At 40.9% G+C, this 17703-nt stretch overlaps 1 protein-coding gene across 2 annotated transcripts in view; it reads right to left on the bottom strand.

The window, feature by feature from the left end:
• The window catches only part of bs (serum response factor blistered), a 308064-nt gene that overhangs the window by 266992 nt on the left and 23369 nt on the right, over positions 1-17703 (bottom strand). For both annotated transcript variants that reach the window (XM_074098939.1, XM_074098940.1), the window contains exon 2: positions 14541-14783. In XM_074098939.1, coding sequence (XP_073955040.1) covers positions 14541-14783 — 243 coding nt within the window. The remainder of the gene's footprint in view (positions 1-14540; positions 14784-17703) is intronic.

Here is a 17703-nt window from a genome sequence, read left to right as displayed (position 1 = left end):
ACATTAGTGACAAGGTTTTGCTTTATGCTTTGAACATTCAGGTTTCAAAAGGTTCCATCGTAAAAAAAAGTTCGAGAATCGCTGATTTATACAATTACACCCCAGATATCGTGCCATACATAGACAAGATGTCATGTGAATGTGACAGCCGTTTCTAATTGTCTATGCTGGATGGACCCGACCAAATTCAGGATTTTCTAGTCGCTTACGAGCATTTAAAGTTGTAACCTTTATTAAAAAAAATAACCGACATTTTTTTTACTCAAATCCACAATAATTTAAGTGACTAAATTGTGCCACTTGTTCATACAAGTTATTATTTACAAAACGGTAAAATAAAAAAAAATTGGTAAAACTGGGCACAATTTTTTCCCCCGTCAGAAAAAAATACCAAATTCAAAAATTAAATAAATGTACAACTTTAAATAACAATTTAAGAAAAAACATGAGTTACAAAGTAAATCCAATGACGTTACTTTAAAACAGTATCGAAATATATCACCGCGTGGAGCGTGAATAATCGTATAAGCGCGCGCCAAAAAACTTAATTTCACATTTTAAATATATGTTTTAGACTTTTCATACCTTTTGTAACCCTGTCGGTTCCAGACATATTGTAAATATTAACATCGACATTGCATGGCTAATTTTGACATCTGTGACAACTCAATTAAAAAAAAAGAAAATTACAAATGATGATTTACGCGTGTAGTTTAAAATAAAACTTGACGCTTAAAGATTCAATTTTAACAGTTTTTAATCTTAGGCATGTAATGCTCGACAATAAATACGTAGTTACCACTGTTACAAGTTTGTCAAGCAATTATCTAGCTCTCTAATCATTTGTACAAATATATTTTACAATAATAACAAATCCTCTGTAAACCTAAACAGAGTCTTGCTTTCTGGTTAACTAAGTACTCGAGTTAAGCCTCCTTACAACCTCTTTTTTTAGAATAACGGGGACGCTGGCCGGTTACAAACATTTAAAACCTCAAATTCCATTTTCAAAATGGTTGCGTTTTTAATTTAAAAACGTGCCAGATTTGCATTCGGCCAATGATTTAGTGAAAGCATGGAGTTTCCAATAAGCCGTCAGGCGTGCCAACTTTAGCGTTTATCGGAAGAGCAACAATCTGTCCTTTATTAAATTATATTTTGCAACAGGGAATGATGTTTTTATTCTTCGATGAACGCTTAGCGTAGGCACCTGAGGTCAATCTCCATGAACATAAAACTTAAAAGGATAAACATTTCACTTTGTGACAACCAAACAAACGATCCGTAATAATACTGAATTCAACAGTCGTTTTCGAATTTTAAGTACAATCTTCATCTTGTTAAGGCACTACGCGCATCATTAGGAGAGATGCATTGTTACTTAACACTTATATTAATTGTTAAAAGTCCAATTTAATTTTGAAAAATAGGACAAACGGCTTGACAGCTTCCTTTTGCTAGTCAATGTTGGCAGCAATGCACGCGGAAGCGATTTAATCAAGTCGTTATATTAGCAACTACTAACGTACCAATTCAATAAACACACAACATGCCTTCATATTATTGGATGGATCACAACAATTTAAAACGAACACAGGCGCACACTGGATAAGTACAGGTATCAATATTGCCAACCTCACATGAAGTCTAATGCACATTTGCAATCATATAACAACACACTGACAATCGAAATACAAATAGTGTATAATTTGATAGTAAAAATACTTCTTGTCCGGTTTGAAATACAATTAAAAGTGCACATTGGCTTCATGTATCGTAGGTTAGTCCCTAACAAATTCATCAGATCTCGACTAAACTAACTACAGTATCAAAAATATATATTAAAATTTATGATTAAAAATATTTTATTACTTTAGAATTACTTTGAGTAAACAGAGATCACCCACGCAAGCGGAGAATGTCCGATGTCACTGCAGCACCACACTAGCACCAATAGGAGAAAGCCAAATCCTGGCGCCACCACACTACAACGCTTGTGATTGGTCAAAAACACAGCGAAATATTTTCTTAATCATCTCTGATTGGTTGATTTCGTGGTGGCGCCAAAACTTAATAGCACGCTTCCTTCAAACGTAGCTTTTTAAAAACAAAACACTGGGAAAAGGAATGGTTCGTAAATGGAATTCGTTGCGTTCGGAAATCATCCTCATTGTACTTACAAACTATACAGACGATGGCACTTTTATTAATGGCCTGCGACTTAATTGAGTAAAATGCATTAGAACAAAAAAAACTTACAGTAACAACGCGATTTTATAAACAAAATGTACATCGTTTCGTACTTAATAGGTATTATGCTAAGCCTCGCGTATCGTTGATTTGGTAAACGAGTCACGTTCTCCACAATATTTGTATATGCGTCCGCGCATAGCTAGTTGCATCTGTATCCCATCAACTATTTATGATAATGACTTCCAGCGTCTTTGATTTAAGGGATTTGAGCGGGGGTTTAAGGAAATAAAGTTACGAAATAATTTACGACAAATCGTGGCTCTTAAACAAAAGGTTCGTGTTTCAGCTGTACGAATGAGCTTGATTGCGACAGCGACGTCGTTTAGATGAAATAATTGATTCATTTTAACAAGTTCATAAGATTTATGAGCATTGAGCGTTGCGTGTCCTGCGGTGTCATTAATATCTTTATTTTATTAAAGGCTGCTACTTTCTGACTTTTAAGTGAACTTACTCATCGAATCATCGTCATTTCTTCACATTTAGCTGTCATGCTAGTTCCCAATATTACCTTAACTAGAGCAATGAAAACAATAGGCCCTAACACTGTTCCTTGTGGTAGACTAAATTCAGTTCATACAAATACTTAAGTAAGATCAAAAACTTTGCAATCGAATGCTTCTTCAAGGTAAAGAATTTAGCTGAACCAAGTTCTAGACTTAGAACGACCTTAGATATCCGATACAGTATCACTATAACTTTATTTATGGGACAGTATAATAAAGGACAATCGTGACTTTTACGAACGGTGTGCCGTTACAATACACAAAACGCATGGAGCAAAACGCGTGCGGAATTAAGTCATAATTTAGGACTTGCCCAACGGCAAGCGCTTTATCGCACAGCCTCCTACGGTTTGATGTCATACTTGCGACACAAAACAAGTTAAAAGTCCGAAAATAACGCCGATATTATTTCTCAATTCGTAAGGATTTAAAGGTGTATAAGAAAGAAACAATTGTAGCGGCGCGGACCACACGGTCGCGGATTTTTAGGGTTCCGACCACAAATGACGGACACTATTACTAAGCCTAAGCTTTCCGTCGGCACGTACTTACTTTAACTGAGTTATATCATCATCAACATCAGAAAATTAAATAACTCTAAGGGGCTATTTCACCATCCATTGTTAAGTGTTAAATGATGGTTAAATGTGATGCCGTCTCTATTTGTTTTGTTCGAATAGACGGAGACGGCATCAAATTTAACTGTCAGTTAACACTAATCAATGGATGGTGAAACTGCCCCTAAATGTATTTATGTGTTACACTGTAACTCTAAGTTCAATTATACTTTTATGATTCGGAAGTCTTGGTGCACGAGTCCGACTCGAACTTGCCCAGTTTTTTTGAGGTTTAAGTTGACGCGTAGGCGACGCCTGCGCCGCCGTGGGCGGGCGGAAGTGAGAGCCGCTCACCGACTTTGCGTCTTTGTCTAACCAGAAGAATAGCAGCTTAGAGAAAACGAGATGGCGGATAGAGCAATTCCGCAATGTCAGAGATTGGAACAAGGCTCTTCAGTTTATGACCACTTTCGGTTCTCTGACGTAACCCGAATACTTTGCAAGTACGTCTCCATTGATACGAGAGCCATCGATTCGTATATTTATTGGCGAATTAAAATAAATAAGTGTGCGACCGTGTATTGAAATTCCATAAACATCAGTTGTAATTGCTTCGATGAGCCCGATATTCATTATGATGCTATCAAATGAATGTATTTATGAGTTATATCAATCAGATAAAGGGAATCATTGCCGATTGCATCGGCCGAATGGCAATTTCCTTTTTACCAGCGCTAATAACAACTCATCAATTCAGTAGTAATTTAATAAAGATTCAATAAAATATACATTAAGAAACTTCAGTTATATCTGACAGATATTGAAATCGACCCTGCTTTGCAACCTAGTATCAAATTGAGTTAATTTTCACGCAAGTCTTTGCAGCATTTCTTTTCTTTCACCCTTAGCTTTTCTGCATCACTGATACTTATTACAAATGCTATAAATTGTAGAGTATTGAGTCTAAGCTCGTTCATAAACCCAAGAGAAGCAAACATCAAAAACTTCCGACTATCAGCGCCCATAAGCGTCTAAGAAGAACTAGAATTCCTTTTAAGTCTATTTTTACCCGGAGTTCTGGCAAATCTAGTGAAATACTGAGCGATGATTGGTCGAAACGGTTTAGTGCTGCGGTCGGGCAATAAAACCAGCCTATAGCTGTCGCTTTTGTACTAAATATCAAGCCGGCGTGGCTAACAAGATTTCATCCGAGATCGTCGCGTGATAACAAGTCATAAGCAACTGCGAATCAGGGAAACATACATCGATGATTCTTCCTGATCACAATCAGTTGCGAATGACTGAACCGAACGTTTTTTTAATAATCAAGTCACGGATTGTTTTTGCTACCGAAATACTCCATCAAGATTTCCGATGGAAACATCCACCTTAGGCACTGAAAAACTGCACCATCTGTCATACTTCAAAGTATACAAAATGATGCAATATCCTATCTCTGAGTTCACTAAAGCCCTTAAAAGAACATAAAAGTAAGCATTATAGTCGTGAGGCTCTGGTAAATTTTGCTTATTCATGTGAAAAACTCAAGCTCTACTTGAAAAATATCCAGTCTACCAATGATTTTAGTAAAATAAAAGATGTTCACGCCTCCTCTCGCTTCCCGTCCCGTCTTCTTAACGTATCCCATACCGGGTTTACTTTACGACCATCGATCCAAATAATCTAGTGCCATTTGAGTGATTTCGTTTCCGACTTTAACCTTAACACTTCATAATAAGTACTGCGTTCTTATTTAGAAATATTAGAATTTTCCTTAGCAACTCTGTAAAGGTCGTTTCGTTTGTATAAGATCGTAAAAGTCCATCTTGAAACTTCTAATAGTGTAATATTACCGAACCGAAAACATTGTTTCATTCGCTCGGGCCGAAAATACCACATTTTCAAAATACTACATTACCTCTTTATTACATTCCCATTATACCAGATGTCCAAAATTAGACATTCCACCAAAAAAATTACTTCCTTGAGTAATCTTCGATTTTGTAAAATGGTGCAACGAGAATCTGGTACGAGTAAGCTAGAAATGTGGTAAATAAATAGGTACGAGTAATGCGGTATTTTGAAAAATGTGGTATTCTGGGAACGTGGTATTTTAGGTACGAGCGGTTTTTTGACACCACATCATATTAATTCCTGGACTAGAATTAAGCGCAACTGCAGATTAAGCATTTTGATCTAAATTTCTTTTGCCAATTTCACGTAAATTCTATATTTTGTATTCTGCTAACCTTCTTGCGGTAGTTGCGTTAGATTATTTTAGACAGTGATATTCTTTCCGAGAGCGATGACTCAACCAGTTCATTATAGGTCGATCTATTAAAATCTATTTACAAAATATTTAATTTTGATAGGAAAAAGTGCTTTCAGGTGAGAATCTTTCCAAAACGATTTAGTTCTAAAGCGACCGTGACGTCCTTCCACCCCGAGCTCTGATAGTATATTGCGCAGCGCATCGAGGGACCCACTCCCGCGCATGATTTATGCATGACCGGCGCGAGCGGCTCATTTAACTAGATGTATTCCGGAATTGCGTTGTACGCGGCTCGCGTACCGCGCAGGCGTGGCGAGAATCCAGAGCAGATATAGTATGTTTTTAATCTGCACACTATGAGATGAGATGGAGTGACCATTGAATCGAATGATCGAGATGGTATGACAAACATGATAGTGTACATTTAATACAACGCAGTGATATAATTTGTAAAGAAAGTTTTACCAATGAATAGATATATTTAAATCGTCTATGATGGTATTGTCTATCTATATAGTAGTTGTCTTCTGAAGGAATGACATGATAAAATTGTACGCAGTATTTTTTGTATGAAAAGGGTGGAAAACGAGCAAGTGGGTAATCTGATGGTAAGTGACCGCCACCCATGGACACCTGCAACACCACAGCATAAGATAGAATACCTCATTTACCAACAATTTCACCGTCTGTCTTTCACTCCTCGCTGGATCACAATCTAATAGTAGCAAGTATGGTAATGTCCAAGTCAAAATCTCTGAATCCAGTAATACAGATTTTAATAATAACTAAGTAACTAACTTTACACGAATCGCTAGGAGCCCGGTCATGTACAAAAGTGAAAGAGAAAAAAAAGAGAAGACTGAACCCCAACGATATAATGTATGTACCGCAGTGGGATCACATTTCTTTGCCGCTGACGTACACTTATATTAAGCAAAAATCAGTTAAGCGTCAACTTTTTGTCTTCCTTATACCCGTAACGGCACGTACGCAGAGCCTGACGCGTAATCGAAGCCTCGTTATCTGCTCCAGTTAACGAAATTACTGTCATTAACTAGCCAGTTAAAAAACTGTATCACCGGACCTGTTCTAGAGTATACTATAAGAAAGTTATTCAGATCCCAGGAAACACGAGTTAATTCTCTGTATTGTCCGACCTCGTTAAATGAATTATTGCCTGATTGGTACTTTACTTTCTAATTTAGGATTTATTAACACTACAATGAATATCGATTATTTAACTTTCATGATGAAAGCAGATGTATTAATTTACTTCGCTTCATGACAAAATGGGAAGCATTTTTTTAAATATTAGCAGTATTGTGTCAATATTATCATGTTTGCTTTCGCAAAGGTTAAGATTAGTCCAAAAGATCTGCCAACAAGTCATTATAGCACCCCTTTTTTGACCGGGGTTAAAAACAAGTTAATACCAGACTAAAATATATGACTAAAATTACGTTGACTTTTCGGCTACATTAAAGCGGCCGTGGTCACATCACAACTAGACTGAGAGTAGAATCTACGTCGATGATATAATTGTGTGTAAAAATCGTGATAACTTGTAACATTAACAAACAAGCCTACCCACAGCAGATCTATTATGTTCCGTCTCCCCAACTTCAAAGAGCCAGACAAAGACAGTCGATTACAAATTAACCGCACACGTTTAGCATAAGCAGACCTTAGACACGAGACCTTAGATGGCTTGATTGCTCTGACTACAACCATGTCGTCTACGTGTCAAAAGTTCCCACGTCAAAATTCAAGTGTGCCCGGAACTAAGCCGCAGCACGTACTACAGATTAGCATTTGAAAACTTTTTGTTTGTGTAAGCTCGTCAATAGAAAAAGCTTTGATGGATAGGCACGGCACAAAAGCTAAGGATTTGTTTTCGGACCTGAATGGCCGGCGAGTTAGAACGGCACGCGCTCGGAATACATTAGAAGCGGTTATTTACATCTGTTTTAGACAAGACTTTCAACGTAATGATGGGAAAATCATGTTTTGTAAAAGAGCCGAAGGTAATAATAATGGGGTGGTGAATCTCGCGTGGTTATGAATGAGGGATGGAACGCCTGCTACTTTAATACTTTACTTTATGTTTAGTAAACTTGCATTGTCATCCAAATTACATATCTGAAGACACTCCACGATCACTAAATAGGAGTGGGTGAAATTCGAGTTGGAAGATTTGACCTGAGCCACAGAATAAAGTAATAGTACAAGTACCTGAGCAAGCATACAAAAACATTGGAAGTTTAATAAAAGTTTGTAGAAACCTAGCCGTGTTGCCTTCAATAATATTTGTAAACTGAATGAACTCTGTCGACTCATAAATCGGTTCTAAATTGGCATGTTTGTATTACACTCATAAGTGAAGACGCGTTTTTCTGATGCTTGCGAATTCCAAATAAAACCCAAAGATACGGGAACTTTTTTTTATTTAGATATCGTTATGGGAAAATTAGGAATCTGTTTTCAAATAATTTCAGTTAAAACAAAAAACAAATGAACATTACGAAGATGACAAAGAAATAAAGTTACTAATAGAAAATTCACGCAGAATTGAGGGCCTGTTTTTCTAAGGCCTTAAAGATGGACAAACCTTTTTCTACCGGAGTCTATCTAATTACGTTTTCTCCTTTCATGCTAATTAAATTCAACAGGCAAGCCTTTGATGTTTCAGTCGGATAACGTCGAGAATAATCGTGTCCAGGAAACGCCACGAATAGAACCCGTGGCCTTTTTCAGAAGCTGTCCCGGTATCTCAAATATGAAACGATGTTTTATGTCCATCGTTACAGATTAACGTCATATTTCGTGCGATTACGTTTTAGTGTGTTTGAGTAATATTTAAATCGAAAAATAAAAACAGAATAAATCATTCTTACTTAAGTTTTCGTGAGGCATATTTAGAAAATTACAAAAATTAAACGATTCAACTGACGGCCTCCCGAAAAAATCTAAACCAAAAAAGTTGGATCGTTCCTGACGTACTATATAATCTAGGATAAATGGTCTTCATTGAAAAACTATTTGAAACAACGATATTTTCCTGCTCAATTCTATAACTTTGCAAGTTTCTGCAATACAAGGGGTGTAGCATTTATGTCCCTATATGAAAATTTACCCGCATAAAGATTCAAATCTAAAGAGTGTTGTACACTTGCCGAGCCGCGCTCATCCGTTAGCTATTGTAGCAAACAAACAGCACCGAAAACAGCGAGCCCTGCGTTCCCACGTAGCTGTCACCGCCAGCTATCGCCGCATCTACTCCAGTGGACAATCGGCCTAACAAAGCCTCGGACCCAATCATTTCCCACGCGCTAACGGTAGAGCCTCAACGCTAGTTTGAATTTATAGACTCGAGACTATCGCCGAACGTCGCATCCAACGCTGTTTTCATACCCGCAAAGAGTGCTGGTCCCTTTAGCAAACGTCAATGGACAATAAAGCGCTGTTATGATAGCAATGTTTCCGCTAAAGCGCATCGCGATGCCGATACAAAAGGATGACCGATAAGTTTGGTTTATTTCTTTCGCTGTTTGAGTTGGAACAATGTTGGTTTTCATGTCTTATGAGGACCGGTGAACTGTGACCCAGCGATGATTCATAACTTGTTAGGGCTGGGTTTTATCTTTTAATGAAGATTGTTTTTGTAAGCTTTAACATTTCACATAGGTAATCGTCGAAAGTCTATTTTTACCTACCAAGCTCCTTATAAACACTTTCAGTGGGATTCAAATCTAAATATGGATCCATATTAGCATTTTATTTATAGGTAATACTAAAATTTATACGAATGAAAACATAGTTACACGAGTGAGCTTTAGAAACAAGCCGTAGTCTAAATCTTCCATTAGCGCTGCAGTGTTGCAACATTTGGTCATATGTGTAACACAATATCCGAAGTCGGTCGGTGTGACGCGGCGCGCGGTTTTACTCTATTCTCGGCGCGCGCGCACCTAATTTTAACCATCTGCGTTCTGCGTCTCCCAGTCTAGTTTTAGGAAGTGGGCCGCCTTTCGGCGAATCAATCCGGCAGCTTCAATATACGCTATATTAAGAATTTCGCTCTCGGAAAAAATGAATAAAATCGATGTTTAATTAAATTCAAATGTACAGCGTAATTGGACCGAGATTCAAGAGCATGACGCCATCGTCAGCTGCCAATCAAGGGATCTATCGCAGATGTTTGCAAAGTGCGCAACTGGATATATAATCGAGGCCAATTATCGAAATGACATAGACGTCTGCCATATCCAGCGGACGGCACACTCCCGGCTAAATCTATAATGGATGAGCGCGTCCCGCGCGGTCCGGTAAACGAGATCGCATAAGCGCGGGTGCATACATAACTAAACAACCTGGACAATCCGACCGTTTATTCATTAATCTAATGGGATTAGAAGGCATTGGGCAACCGGACCGCGTCCGGAGCCACGAATAAATTTCAATTAGAGCAATCGCCTCTCGTCGCGGAAGGGAGATGGCTGGATAGTCACCTCGCCGTCGTCTGCATACAAAGGAGCGGCCGCTTCGCAAATCATTAGAATTGCGGTAAGTGAGATGTGAGGGGAATCCTGCGCGATGATGCGCCGGCGAGATAATGATGTCGGCTCCTAGATCCGCGGCGCTCCCGATGCCGGCGCGATGCCCGCGCGCATACGAATGCGGGGATGTGTCAAATTGTCTCCGGAGCACAATGTAGCATAATTCGAGAAGATTTGCGACGCCCGCCGATGCATCTCTGAACGCCAATTTGTAAGCGCAGACATAAACCGCGGGTGTAACGAAGCCCCTAAACAACGCAATAAGCGGGCATCAGCCCGCGAAATATCTCAGCGCTGACATGCGCTCGGACTTTACATTCGCCGACGTAACGAGGGAAGCCGCCGGTGCGCCCATTGTATTTATGCCTTAAACACAATTTATTTATTCGCCAAACATTACGGAGACACAAAATCTTGTCCATAAATACATGTGAAAGCACATATCAAGTATCGGAATGCAAACGGCAAGGCTCGTGTCTGAATTATGCAACAGCGCGGCGGGCGCTGTAATAGTGCACTGCGCGCCTAAAATATACGCCAGGACGCCACGCACCGGGATCACGCCGATCAAACAATTTTACGATTCATGTAAAATAAAAACATCAGCTTTTGCGACACATTTTTCTCGTCGGTATTGAATCAATTGTAGCGTATGCGGTGGCCACTCTTCTTCACTTCTGAGGTCCATTTAATATATGGTAACACGAATAACCGTTGGGGGAGAAACAGATTGCAAGCCTCCTATTAGGTGGGCAGAAAACGCCGCGAGAGTTGTGGATGATCGGTGTCAAAATGTCGGTCCTATTATGTAGTGTTAAAAGGAAATACATTTGTTCAGAACTGGACATCTTCAGACTGATGATGATAATGATTTAAAATACGGAACAAAAGAGTTAGAATTGATCACGTTTGCAACATTGTTCGACAAACCATAAAGCAAGCATGACTCGTCCTGTGCATCGCGGCGACAGCGCCGTGTCATCGCGCTGCGCCGCGCATTCTCAGTTAATGCCCAGATCCATTACCTAAATGACGGCGCGAATCGAATTTATGACGGCCATTGCTCTCGCGGAAAATTTCACCAGGTCGCCTGCTGGAGGAATCTCTTCATTTGTCGACCGGCGACACGGCGGAGCGAATGTTGCCATCCCGGCAGGATTAACATTAACGGTGGTCCATCGATCTCGCGCGGGTGGTCGGCGGCGGTGTTAATTACAGAGGACCGATCATTTAATGCGAATTTTGCAAACATTAAATAATTACGAAAAAATCGATGCAACGGTGCGTTCACGCGCGGAATAATAAATTAATGATCGCACCAGACGCGACGGGAAGCGCCGCAGCGACCGACCCCAAAAGACTAGGTATTTAAAAGAATATTCTGAAAACCCAGACAGTCTCTGCCGCGACGATCACAACAAACTTGAGGGAGGATTAGAAAACGATAAAAGAAACTGAAGTAGAACAATAGCTTTAGAACAACGTTCATTAAGAGATTTGAGGAGCGGCGAAGAAAGTCGGCTGAATAATCGCCTAATCCTTAAACCACACGCGGTGACGATTACAACGCACCTATTAGTCAAATTAGCTTTATTGTTAGTTGCATGGCCGATCGGCTTACAGGCGGACAATTATGTAGGAACATTAGCCGGCACAATACGATGAGTCAGCGCGTCCCGGGCGTTTATCAAAACAATGGTATTGATAAGTTAATAAAGCGCGAGGTGCGAGACGACTAACGAGCGATTACCGCCGCGAGAATAGACACGCGTCTCGCGCGGAATACGTTATAGGCGACGTGAGTCACCGCGCAGGCGCAGGGTCCTCTAAAAAAGAGCAGGAATTTACGACTCGTGTCGGGACCAGTGCAGTGGCGACAGTCGTTTTTTTTGATCCCGGGACGTGCCCTGAAATAGAACTAAAGAATTCACTGCGGAATCCGCACCAGACTCCGCCGAAAGCGAAATCTCGAGTGGCCCGCGCAACGTTACGAAACGGCGCTCGATTAGGGATACGCGGGGGCACTGACCGACTTCTGCACACCGCTAATTCATGCAAGAGAGCATCTTGCATCCTACGAGGCCGTAATATCGCGGGCGTTTCACATGCATGAAACACGCGCCCCGAGCGCCGCATGCTGGGCATGCGCAAAGAATCATATTTACGAGCGCGGTCACCGATGACAGGTGAAACTGTACCTAGAGATACAACTAGACGCGGCCTTTGAATTTAAAGAATATATCCAACAAGAGCACGGGACGAGCGCACATTCACCAGAGTCACGAATTAAGATGTACAACGAATAGAACACAAAAACATAGCCGATAAAGATCTAAAGAGGGGCCATCCCGCGCGGTTATCGCTTGGAATCGTAATTACCGCGTGAATATTTCAATCGGATCTGCTTATCGACGCCGCATGAACAATAATGATCGATATCGTCGCGGACGCAATGTTTCCTTGCGCAGACGGCCAGGACGAGGGACCCACCAGAAGATGAGAGATTTTTATCGACGCGAACGCGAAACGAGAGGATCGACGTAATCGATTTCAACATATCAAAGCTGACAAGCGTTATTCGAGGTCGGGGTGAAGGCGCAGTGGGCGCCGGATGGGTTCGAAATTAAAACGGTATGCAAATGGGGAGCGGGAATTAATCGTTCGCTGCAATCGATGCGACGGCAGCGAGAGCGGCTACTGAGTACAAATCGATGAATAAATAGTGTCCGATTAGCAACACAAGGTGTGTTCGGCGTTAATGGGTGAAGCGAGTGCTGAATGGATCGGCGCTGCGCCGTATTTGGCGGGTGTTTGATCAGTTGCGCGCTCCATTGATTAACTGTTCGCGCGAGCATATAATGGAAACGGTTAAATTAGTGACGATGATTACACCCATATCGAGCGGGAGCGTTTTGGATGAAGCGCGAAGCGTAAAGGTTCGCTCGTGGTCGAATGTGAAAGCTACCGGGTTACACGGATCGCTTGTCTTAGAGACGCGCTTCGGAGTTTGACAGGGGAATTTATAAGAATCACTCGGTGTCCGAAAGTAATTTTCAATTAAGGTTCTTGATAATCCGGATCACGGAGAGACCGGCGGCGACAGCGCGCTCCCTTCATAATTGGAAACTGTCTCTAGCAGACGCTCGGTGAACGGAGTTGAGTATTTGTCCTCACCACATAAACATTGAGATAGATCCGACGCAATACGTTTATCGCTCTCTATAAGTGGTGACGTAAAAAAAGGTTTATTTTTAGAACACCACTTCCTACAATTTCGAGGATAATCGCGATGATTAAAGCTCTTTTCGACTGTGTTTTTTACTCTGAGTATCATGAAAGGCCGATTCATCGATCATAATGAATCGGTAGCGGCGCACCACCGCTCCCATTTCCGATCCGAGGCGTCACACAAACCGTGAAACCGGTCCGTTGCGTTAATTATAATCGGATTTTGAATCTGATTATTTTACTACTGAATATTGCTCTATCAGTTTCGACACCGTTCATCAATTTCGTTGATAGGATTTTTGGGATGATTAATTCAATGAGCGCTGTTCGATCCATTATAGCTTCTAATCGACTCGTTGGGGCTCGAATGAGCGCTGCACTCGATATATTACCGTTCTTTTCATTGAAATTACTGTTGAATGTGTTTTGTTTGGCTTTTATCAGAAATTGAAATCAATCATTCGCTCGTAAGTTGAGCGGAGTGCCGGCGCGTCACTACAGTCCCTCGAAACTCGAAGTTCGTGTCGTGCTGTCCCTCTGACACTTACACTATTTAATACGAGAGCGAGAGGGACCGCACGACACGAACTCCGAATTACGAGTTTCGTAGTAGCCCTGCTTGTCGTAAACATTTTTCAACAGGAGCGAGAAAGTGTGGCAGCTCATAACTCATTTTACACGTCCGCGGCGCGTATCTCGCGATCTGTTGCGACCTGTCAATTACGATCCGCAATCGGTTACAGCCGCCATTCCCCTGTCCCGAACACCGAATTCCTCGAACACCTTGCATCACTGCGCAAGTTGCAACCGCAGCTCAAATCCTCTTAAACCAAACGCAATAACTATTTACAAATAGACTATCAAACTTTATCCCTAATCATAATTTACAGACCTAGTATAGAACGTGACTATGTATGACGATGATGCGATATCATCCAGTGAATTCTCTAAACTGGGCTTAACAAGAGTGCCATGTGAACTACCGTTGGGGATGATGGGACATGTGGGGGTGTGAGAGATGGGCGTGGGAGTACGGTTGTCCGAGGGAGCCTATCGGGAGTGGCGAGGGACAAGGAGGGTGCTGGTGGTACTGCTGCAATGGCGACGGCGCAAGCCCCGGGTGGTGTTCTATGGGGTACTGGACGGACCCGTATGCCAATTGCCTCACCTTCATGTCCTCGTTATCTACGTTATAGGTGAGCTCGGTCTCCTCGAAGCCGGTGGCGGCCATGCGTTGCTCGCTGGTGGTGGGCGGGTCGGGCGAGTTAAGGCACGTCTGGATGAGGCGCTTGCCAGCGTCCGACGTTATCATGGGCTGCAGCTTCCGTGTCGCGAAAGTGTACACGTGCCCTGTCTCCGACGCCACTAGCAGCATCACTTGTGTGCCCGTCAACGTTGACAGCTCGTAGGCCTGCGGAAATAAAAGAGAAACGTTTTAAAATATTGACGATGCCTTCACAGTTTACCTACATTATAAAACATTCTTAATTTATTAATATTTTTCGTTTATAGAACTACAGTCATCAAAACTGTCTTGGGATAATGATATGAGTATCCCTAGGCTTTTTGATGTGGTGTAGTTAATTAAAAAAAAATGCCGTGCGACTTTTTAAAAATCTCTTAGTGCACATGTGACCTTCAAGGAATATGTCTGCCAAATTTGAAGTCTTGTAAATTAGAATTTTCGTTGTCTGTGGATCAGTCCGTCACTTTAGTCTTTTAATTATAAGTAGTTATAAAGTACATCTTTGAAATACACCACATATAGGTGTTTCGATACAGGATTGATGGCGTTACGTTGGCCAAATCCAATTTATCATCCCGCGCAGCGAATTTGCATGAATGCGTCGTAAAACAAAACTTTCTTCCCGCCCACATGCGCATGCGATTACACGTCGGACGCGTCCAAACGGCGGCGTCACCCGCAACGCAAAACGCTAGGATTCTTAAGAAGTATTATTTACTTATATTTGCAAAACGTTCGCTGGACGAAATGTAAGATAAAAAAAATATGATTCTTCTCAGTAAAAGATTTTTATTTTATACGGGATGATTCTAGAATCTCTAGAGATGTGATGGGATCATACCTACACAACTTCTTGTTTTTAATGTCCCTTTCATGGATAAGTACGCTTATGTAGGTACATCTCTTTCTCTTGTTAACTGTTTCAATTTCATGTGTTTTATGTACAATAAATAGTTATAAAATACAACTCAGTACCTACCTGTATACAAGTCGTTTGTATTTATAAGAACATTCACATTTTTTAATGAACATTACGCTATAGTTTTTGCCGGGAGTTGATAAATATTTCTATTGATAACGTGTCGGAGTAGTGACTGTAGCTTACGAATATTTATCGCAAACAGTACAACAGGCGTCGGTTATTACCGCGTGCACTGAGTTTTGTGCTGCGAGGCACGCAGCGTAGTTGTTGTCAAACGCGCCAAGGCGGGCAAGCGGAAGCAGCGACCATATTGGCATTTCGTTCTATAATGCTCTTCGAGTATGTCATTAGGGTGTTTGCGTATTGTTTTCTACTTCATAAAGATATATCTCACATGATGAAAAACTTCACTATAAGTTACTGCTATGAAACTAACCTAATGGTATAGTCAACTGGGCCTGATCAGGTCTTCCAGAATCGCTCTGAAACCGTTTTCCCTCATATTTTCTCTGACCTATCACCTCTCCCACACTAATTCGTAAGCAAACCTCCGCACGTTTCGGGAGCATATCACTATCTCACGGCACTCTTTGTGTGTGCCGGAGGAATTATCACACCCACCGGCGCCCAAACGCCTACACCGCCTACCAAAACAAACAACACTTCCATCCGCACAAGCAAATAGAAACCTAAGCTCTACAGCCTTAAGAATTCAGACACAGCAGACGTATAAAGAGCAATTTGACACGGACAATTGACAAAACTACGGTAGCTCGACCTTTGATGTTCAAATTGATGTAAACCAGAATGCAAACCTTAGTGCGTGGGTATACAGGCCTAGGCGACTATGTTTGTTCTTTTTCGAATGCAAAGTTATGTTGGTATGAATTTGCTTTTCGATTATGTAATGAGTGTGCGAGCATTCGCCCACTGTCGGCGATAGCGATCTTCGAAACCAGTCGACTCGGAGCCTTGGTAGCATGTGACTTGTTTAGACTTGTAGGTTTAAGTAATCTGGTTGTTCTTGTGTATTTTAATATACTTGAAATATGCGTCAATGGACATTCTGGGTTAAGCTTTGGTAAAACATGGAGCATTGTTGCGGACAGGCAAAATTGAAACGCATTTTTCAATGCGCATAAAGCGCTGCGAAACAAAAACTGGTCAAGTGGGGTAGGGTTTTGTCCTAATATCTCGAACCTACTGGGTGATTCGAGAGACGTGAGCAGGCCTACCCTACACCCTCAGTAATTGATAACGGATCGTTCACAATCATATCTAAGTTAATCCCCACACTTTTAATTGCAAACTGACCATGCACTTTTCTGTTTTCAACATCTAAATCAAAAATCAATGTCACTAAATACTGGTACGATATAGTAGCCTTAACTAAATGAATCCTATGGGGTTGGTTCTGCGCATGTCCCGTATCATCCTGTACAACATATATTCAATATTTATTTGATAAACTACTCGTTAACTTTTATATTCTAGTAGGTGTCAAGAGTTTATAAGCTAAACCACAGAATAAGTAACAGTGGCCAAACCGCGGTCCTTGCAAATCCAAAAGCGTTCCGTTTCTAAAGAGGTGCAAAAAATGAAAGAATAAAATAGTAAGTGAGAGTGCTTTGGTATGTAAAATGGCAGAAGGTGGAAGATCACAAGTGGAAGGTCAATCTAATATCAAATTCGATCGAAAATAACGCAAGCAACGACATACTTATCATATTTTGAGATCGTTATGCCAGTCAAATCCAAATAAATATTTGCCGTTCTACAGGCATAAAATCATGAGAGTCACAACACATTCACAAACATCGTTGCAACGCGAGTTAGTAAGAAACGGATAAAAAAAGAGATGTTAGGTATAGAAAGTGAAATTAGATCAAAGGTAGTAAAAGCACATTACTAAAATATCAACGAAAATTACATTTATTTCTGCGTTGTTTCCTCATAAGCTGGAACGGTTTAAGTTATCCTGCTAATTTATACATCACAATAATACCTAACTGATTTAAATTATCTATAATAGTGTTTGACATGCTAGTGCCCAATAGATGACACCCTGCTGTGACCTCTTGTACTATTACTTATTCTGTGCCTCTATTGACAATAGCATGAAGTTAAATGGCAATTATTGGGACAGTGGCCAACATTCGGGCG

This window comes from Choristoneura fumiferana, chromosome 16, assembly GCF_025370935.1.
Source record: "Choristoneura fumiferana chromosome 16, NRCan_CFum_1, whole genome shotgun sequence".
Classification (NCBI taxonomy): Eukaryota; Metazoa; Arthropoda; class Insecta; order Lepidoptera; family Tortricidae; genus Choristoneura; species Choristoneura fumiferana.
This window is presented reverse-complemented; position numbering and strand designations above follow the sequence as displayed.